Source organism: Hydra vulgaris, chromosome 05 (assembly GCF_038396675.1).
Source record: "Hydra vulgaris chromosome 05, alternate assembly HydraT2T_AEP".
In the NCBI taxonomy this organism is placed as follows: Eukaryota; Metazoa; Cnidaria; class Hydrozoa; order Anthoathecata; family Hydridae; genus Hydra; species Hydra vulgaris.
In genome coordinates, this window is record NC_088924.1 from 24,722,501 (window position 1) to 24,731,365 (window position 8,865).

General features: G+C 28.0%; 1 protein-coding gene across 1 annotated transcript in view; it reads right to left on the bottom strand.

The window, feature by feature from the left end:
• Positions 1 to 5,302, bottom strand: part of LOC136080284 (uncharacterized) — a 27,264-nt gene extending 21,962 nt beyond the window's left edge. The window contains exon 1 of the mRNA XM_065796900.1: positions 4,990 to 5,302. Within this exon, the coding sequence (XP_065652972.1) occupies positions 4,990 to 5,079 (90 nt within the window). The 5' untranslated portion in view covers positions 5,080 to 5,302. The remainder of the gene's footprint in view (positions 1 to 4,989) is intronic.
• Between the last annotated feature and the right edge of the window lie 3,563 nt (positions 5,303 to 8,865).

The following is an 8,865-nucleotide window of genomic DNA, read 5'->3' on the forward strand; positions in this document are numbered from 1 at the left end:
TTTTTAAAAAATATGTCATGATGAGTCTCAAATGAAGTGAAATTATGTCAAAGTTTCAAAAAGAATAACACTGGTCAATAAAAGAAAAAAATATTTGTTTTCTGTGATTTTCTTATTTATTTACTTATGATCTCAATTTAATGAATACTTTTATAGGCAACAATTTTTCTATAATGCTTTTGTTTTTGAGTTATCTGTGTTGTGATTTCTAGTGTTTTTATTGCTATTTATTTTGCTATTTGTGTGTGTGTGTATATATATATATATATATATATATATATATATATATATATATATATATATATATAACACTTTTTTTTCATAAAATCTCTTATACGCATCAATCAAAGAGTGTTAATTAATAAAAAAACTAATGGGCACTTATTTATTATTATTAATCCCAAAAGATAGTCTCTAAAAGTCAGGTAAATTTACCATAAAATTATTACTTAGTTAAGTTAAGTTATTGTTTCATTTAATTTTATAATACTATTATGTCAATCTAAAAAGTACTAATAAAATATAGTAGTATGCCTGAGCTTTCTCCTTGCTGTATTGGTAAAGCATTAAATGAACAGTGCTATCTTATCAAGTTTAACAAATCTAAAAAAAGTAAATGTTACCAAGAACTAGACTAAACCTAGAGCTTCTTTCTTTGAGAACCAAAGTAAACCTCATAGATTTTATTTGTAACTATCACGATAAAATTTACTTGTTGCAGTATGAGAATGAACATCAAAGGCATTGTTGTAATCCTTTTAACAAGCACGTAAAAAAAGTGAAAAGTAAGTTTCATGAATTAAACTAATACCTTAATTTAATACAAATACCTTTGATAATAAATAAATGTGAAACAATATTTAATAATTAGTATCTTTACTTTGTATATTCTCTTAGAGTTATCAGTCTTTCATATGCCAAAGATTTTGATTTAATACCTAGTCAAAAAATTTGAACTTAGTTGCAAAAAAACCCTGCATTGCAAACATGATAAAAAAGAAAATGAACTCTAAGAAAAAGAAATTTATGTTGACAACCTTACATTAAAAGAAGATCTTAATATAAGTATTGCAAGTTTTAGATGCTCACCTTTCAAACTTGTTTCAAAAAAAGATAGAGTTGCATATGGAAAGTGTAAAATTGATAACATAAGAGGTCTTACACAAAAGGTTGTTGCCAATGTGCCAGGTTTAGAAATAGCTGCACTTGGTGAAACTGAACCACCTTCAAAAAAATGTTTGAAAAAAACAAAAACAAAAATTTTGACAATATTATGATTCAAGTTAAGCCAAAGTCGGACAAAACATTGTCAAAATCTGAAAAAATTGCACTTCTTACTCCAATCCAGACTGTTGGTCAATAGAGAACTCAAAAGTAATTTTTTACTTCAAAAACATCTGTAGTACAAGCCAGAAAAAAAAGTGGAATACTATCAAAACTTTCTCCAAAATCAGGTAGAAAACTTACCAAAGATGTAATTACAGAGGTTGTTAAGTTCTATCAATATAATGAATATTCAAGGGTTTGTCCAGGAAAATAAGAGTTTATTTCAGTTAAAGTAGATGATATATAGCAAAACATACAAAAACGACTTCTTCTAGTCAATATGAAAGAACATCATATTGAGTTTAAAAAGAAACATAATTATCTTAAAGTTGGATTTTCAAAATTTTGTGAGCTAAGGCCCAAGTAGTGCATTCCTCTTGTGGGTGATGCTTCTGGTCTGCATGCAGTTTGTGTTTGCTAGTGCCATCAAAATGTAAAACTCCTTGTACAGAAAATTCCTGGGATTGCTGATTACAAAAGCTTATTGAAATTAATGGTTTGTAGCATTGAAAATAGAGATTGTAAGCTGAATAACTGCCATATATGTCCTGGAAAAGAAGTTTTGTTAGATTACATTGACACTTTGTTTAATGAAAATAAAATTAGTGAAGTTAATTTTTATCAATGGCAAAAATCAAATTTTCAATGTACTTTAGCACCAGTGACTTCACCTTTAGATGAACTTATTGAAATGGTTTATGAAAAGTTAGATAATTTACAAGAGCATCATTTTATATCAAAAAGTCAAGCCAACTACTTCCAACATTTGAAAACTAATTTAAAAGGAAAACAAACTTTAGTACTTTTGACTTTGCAGAAAACTGTATTTTTCTCATACAGGATGCAGTGGTTTTTACTGGAATAGCCAGGAAACTTTGCATTCTCTTTGTTGTTTATTTTATAAAAGATGAAAAACTTGATAGTCAAAGTTATTGTGTTATATCAGATCATCTGAAACATGGAACAGATGCTGTTCATTGCTTTATCAATAATGTTATTGCTAAACTTAAACAATTACAAACATTTGAACACATTATCTATTTAGGTATGAAGCTGCATCACAATAAAAAAATGATGAAATTATTATTAACTTATGCTAACATAAACAAGATTTTGACATTACTACAGAGTGGCAAGTCCTTGTGATGGAGTTGGTGGAACGGTAAACGTCTTGTTGCACAAGCCAGCCTACTGTCACTTAACAATCCCATTTACACATCAAGCAAAATGCACAGCTGGTGTGTTCAACACGTCAAAGGAATATTATTTATTTTTGTTGACAAAGTTTCAACAGAAACACATATTACAAACTTCAATTTGGAAGAGAGATAGCATTCTTCTTCTACAATATCTGAGACACGAAACCACCACAGTTTTATATCAATGTCACTTATCCCAATAAAAATAAGAAGAGTTTTATTTGATAGTATTTGCATGGATTTTTCTACTTGCAGAACTTTTATTAATAAAATTTCAAGTTACACATCAGGAACATATGTGGCCTGCATTTATGATGCTCAATGGTATTTACTTGTTTCCCCGCGCAGCGGCCTTGCTCATCAAGGTTCGTGTTTTGGAGTTATAGAGTTGAGAGAGGGTTATAACCACAAGTAGCCTCCTCATCTGTAGTGGCCTTCTCAGCCTTGGGAGGTGAATTACGAAAAAAAAAAATTTAGGAAATAATCTTAGTATTTCAGAAGAGCATCAAGATCTTCATATTAAATTTACGAAAAAATCTTCTTTATGTAACAAATTCACGTGGCCATGCAGAGATGATCTCTCTTGGGTACCCCTAATTCATATTTTATGCAAAGTACAATCTCTTAAGGTCCAGTCTAACAAAAGAAAGATTTTATAATATTGACTTAAAAGAAATCAATGAGATTATTTTATTATTTGAAAAGCTTAATTTTTTATGAATTTTATTAATTTTGTTTGTCTTGAAAAAATTTTATAGTCTAAACAGCTAAAAAAAATTCAACTGAAATTTGAAGTTATATGTAAACAAATCTTTTAAAATATTTAGTGTAAATAAATGTCTATACTTAAAACGCTTGTAAATTTTTTCATCACTACAATTTACAAATTGCAAAACATTTTGTTTGTTTTTCATATTAAAAAAATTGTGTCATAAAGAGCAGTTTATAATGTAGGGGTGAGCAAAACCAGATATCCTGATAAATTTGGACTTTGATTTTAGCAAAAACCAGACTGAATACTCGGTTTTGCTCACCTCTAGCTATAAGTTTTTATCTATTGGGATTATAAGGCTATAAGCATTGATATTTTTAACTATTATTTTATAACAAATAACATTATTTAATTCAATGCATTTATTTATTTTGTTAACTTCAGATTTTTTATAGAAAATTTACCCGACTTTTAGAGACTATCTTTTGGGATTATAAATAAGTGTCCATTAATTTTTTTGGTTTTTATTAATTAACACTCTTTGGTTGATGCATATAAGAGATTTTATGAAAAAAAAAGTGCCATCTTAGGTAACAGATGCTTTGCATCGCAGATCAATTTTAGGAAAACCTTGACCTGACTCATTTTGATGACCTTTTGAATGCAGCTCTTTAATCAAATGATTTTTTTTTAAATGGTAATCCACAACATGTACATCAGCAGGCAATTTGATTAGTATTAATTTTTGAACTAGTTTTTAAGATTAAAGTGTAAAGTAAAGTCACAAAAATTTTTAAATGTAAATCAAAAATATCAACTTTAGCCTGCCATAATGGAAAAAGTTAAGATGCCAGAACTTAAATTTTTTGTTCTTTTAAAAATCCATAGCATACTTGCTACCTTAAAAAAATTGAAGTACAAAACCAACTTGTTCAAAAGTTATCAACTGTTAAAGATGATGAAAAAAACCTTTTTTCTTGTAGAGTGAAATTTCATGCCAAATAGTCTACTACTTAAATAGCGCTTTTTCAAGAACCATATTAGTAAAAATTAAAATTTTCAAAACATGCTTTTCTCATATAAATGTACAAAATCAAAAAGTTTCAATAAAATCTGAGATGGTCCATTTCATGAGACCTTTGCTCCACTTGGCATTGAATGACCCATATATATATATATATATATATATATATATATATATATATATATATATATATATATATATATATATATATATATATATATATATATATATATATATATATATATATATATATGTATGTATATATATATATATATATATATATATATATATATATATATATATATATATATATATATATATAAATATACATATATATATTTCAGTTTTTGTATCTTTAGATTAGTATATTATTGTTGAATGAAGTCTTTATCAAGAGGTCTTTATTTTATGAATTCATAACAATATGTACCTTCAATTACTATTTTTACTCAGATTTTTGTTGTATTTTTTGCAGATATAATATATTTTATTGTTTTTGATAAAGTTTTGTCAATAACATGTTATGCTCTTAGTACAGATTGTTTTTGCTATATTTGTGGCAAATAAATATTTAAAAATTTATGTGTGTACATATATATATATATATATATATATATATATATATATATATATATATATATATATATATATATATATATATATATATATATATATATATATATATATATATATATATATATATATATATATATATATATATATACTACCTCCTCTACTTCAACTATATAAAGAATTCGGTCGCTAAGAGTTTCACAATTAAAAAAGTCTTCAAATGATTCATCAGCAGGTACAGCCATGCCTCAGTGTAATTGTTGAATCAGGAATTCATTTATGACTATCAGAATTAAAAATACGCAATGTATGGAAGCTTAAGTTAATACTAAGTACTTCGATTATATTACTTTATGCTAATTTTGTTTACAATTTTATGCTAATACGTTAGTTCTTATTTGTCTTTCTGTATTGCGTATTTAATTGCGTTGTTTCGTTTTGATAAAACCCATAACATTTACCTGAGTATTATTTATTACGGAATTTGTGATGCGACGCATGTTAATAATAATATTACGACGGGTCTCTAATAAAAGATGAGTCCTAGCATAGCAAAAACGAAGAAGAAATTTCAAAGCTCTCGGAAATGTTTGGACCGATTAAGATCTGAAAAATGAAGGAATATTTTTTTGTAAAATATTTTTTTCATAATTTTATTCGAATATAAAATAGGTCTAATTAAAAATCATACTAATTTTATTATCGAGATCCATGATGAGTCATTCAAAAACCTAAACAATATATAAAAACATTATAGTTTAACAATCTGTTCCGATTGTTTATTGGCAATTTTTCTTAATTATAAGCTCTTTCTTGGTCGGAATTTGAGCATTTTTTGTGAAAATTGATAGAAATGTTGTGTTTTGACAACTATATATAGTTAATAACGTCAAAACCGATTAGAACTAGGATCAATAGTAAATTAAGGAACTTTTTCAAAAGTTTTAAACTAAATTCATGTTAACTCCGATGAGCGGAATTGATCTAAAGACTCCAAATTGGTGTTCTTTAGATTCACTATTATGGGAAGTAAAAAGGTTTTGAAAATTATATAAAAAGAAGACAAGCCTCTTTAAATATTAAAAAAACCTGAAGCAAAAAAAATTATACGATCTAAAGCTCTTGTTTGGACAATACACTCATAAAACCATGCTAATTCCAAAAAAAGAATTCGAATAATTTGTAAATCGCCTTAACTACACCGAGTAGTAAACATTATTTCTAAAAGTAACTAAACAAATAATTTAAAATACCATTAAAAGAAACGTTTTGTAAACACTTTATAAACATTTTTTAAACATTTTATAAATGCTTTATAAAACATTTAAAAGTTTCTTAATGAACTAGAAACGCAAAAGTCTAAGAAATAAATTTGGGGCGACTGATTAAATGCGAATTTCATTTCAACAAATCTGCATAAGTGCTATTGTCGTAAGTGTGAGTAGGCATAAGTGCAAAGCAGTTGCAAAAATTAGCATAAGTGTGAATGAGCATAAGTGCGCCGAAAGAATTTACAAACATTAGCATTAGCCTCTCAATAAAATTTGCGCCGTTTAATAGCAAAAAAACCGTGTTTATATGCATGTTTTTCTCATAAAATTTAATGTCGCTAATCTATGAAGCATACTTAATACAAAATTTATATTCAGTTGTGAAAGACTACTAGTGAAGACAGATATGTAATTTAGATAACCCCCTTTAATAAGTTTGTCAAATAGTTTTGTGCGAAACGAATTTTATTGAAAACCGTACCCTAACCAAATCCTTACCCCGTCCCAAAGGTTTAGGGTCAGATTTTTAATAAAATAAACATTATAGTTAGGTTCAAGTAAGGGTATTTTCTTAAAAATACTTGTTTTTTTGTTGTTATTTTTTTTTTATTTATTTAGGTGCCCCAAGAAGTCCCTACGGTCTTATTATAGAGATGAGCATTTGATTGGAAGTTCACGCCTCCTTCCTAAACGATGTCGCTAAACTTTCCGAGAGGTAGGGTTTGAAGAACAGATCCTTTATTGTGAGGCAAGTGCGCTAACACAGCGCCACGGCTGCTCGTTTTGTGTAAAACGTAAGACTCGTTTTTACGGACCTTCTAAAGAGGGTGCCTGAAATTCCCGTCCACCGTACTTTATGTCAAAATAGAATACTGTCAAGATGTCAAGATACTGTCAATATGTCAAGAGTAATAGCTGGTGCATGGGGTTGTAGGAAGAAGGTGTTGATGTAAACGCTTTGCTGCATCTTTATAACAATTTTTAAAAGTTTTTTTATTGCAGATATTATTAATAAACTTAACGATCTAAACCCGTACAAATGTTTTGGGCCTAACAGCTTACCTCAATAATTTTAGATATGTGCTAAAAGCTTACTAATTCCGCTTGCAAAAATCTTCTATGAATCGTTTAATTCTGGAATAATACCAATTAGCAAATATTAGTAAAAATTAGCAAATATTAGTCCGGTCTTTAAAAAAAAGGGTGAAATATTTCACTAACCTCGGTTGCGTGCAAAACCTTGGAAAAAGTTGTAAATAATAAAATCTTGAAGAACATCAACGATAACAATCTGCTCTCAACAAGTCAATATTAATTTATTTAAGATTTATTCATCATAAATCATCTTTAATTTATCTAATAGAGACTTTTGATATTATTTCATCTTCCCTAGCATCGCACCAGCTTATTGATGTAATCTACCTCAACTTTGTTAAACCTTTTGATTCCGTACCTCACAACAGACTTTAGGTAAAATTATTTGGAATAAACGGCAAACTACTACAATGAATTAATTCAATTTTAGTAGGCAGAAAGCAACGCGTTAGAATCAACAATACTAGCTCTGTCTGGGTTGATGTTGTCAGTGGTGTTCTAACGTTCTGTGCTCTCTTAGCTGTTGGCTTTTCATTCCCTTTACAAACTCATTCTTGCCCACTCACTAAAACTTCTGAAATATTTGCCAAAAATATTTGCTAAACTTTTTTTCTGAAACTTTATCGCAGACTAATTTCGTTGATCTGCAGGATCGTCTCGCTTAGTATACAAGTGGTCAAAGGCTTGGTTACTTAAATTAAACATTTCAAAATGCTGTGTTATCCATTATGGTAAAACCAGTTATTTTTTGCATGTACAGTTACTTTTTGCAAAATAACTAAGGTATAAATTGAAAGCCTTTTGAAGAGATTTTATTTTTCAACTTTAATTTTGAGAAGGCTAATCAGTAGTACATTAATATTTTTCATTACATAACTCTAGTAGTCCTTTTTTTATACATATTTATTAAACCCCATGGATGATAAGATTATTACCTAAATGTGTTCCGTAATACACTAAAGTTTTTACTTAAGAAGTTATTACTGCAAAATAAAAAAACTAAACGAAAAAGAAAAATATGACTGGTAAAGATTGCTAAATAATAAATGTCATTTGAAAAGATGCAATTTTGTTTGCCGTTTAAACGAGGACATGTTCAAGTCTTTTATACTAGTATTTTTCATTTGACTCCATAATAATGGGTCTAGAGTCATTATAGAAAATTTTAGACTTTTAAAATTTTTTGAATCTGAATTCTTCATTATTTAGATTCGATAAAATTTTTAAAAAGTCTAAAATTTAGAATTTTTGTAAATCAGAATAGTTAAATTCTACTGAAACAGCTGTTAAGAAATGCGCATTTGACCGCAACCATACTAGAGTTAATTTGTTAAATTTGTCTTCTGTAAAAATTCCCACCCACCCTTTTCTCAAGACCCCCTCTCCCCCGTTTATTATAATTTTAAATCTAGTCTAAAATACCCATTCATTCCCACACCCATTCGTTAAGCACGCGAGAATATGGAATACTGTTGTCACATTTGGGCTTGGCACCTTCGATGATGCTCTTTTGACAGATTTAAAAACTATTTAAATTACACGACTAATGTTTTGATTCGATTGACCAAAACTATTTTGTAATGCTCATAATGTTATTTTCTTGATTTTGTTTTATGGTTACATTGCTTTTTTGCTACCGAGACTTGTTTGGAATCTCTTTACGTG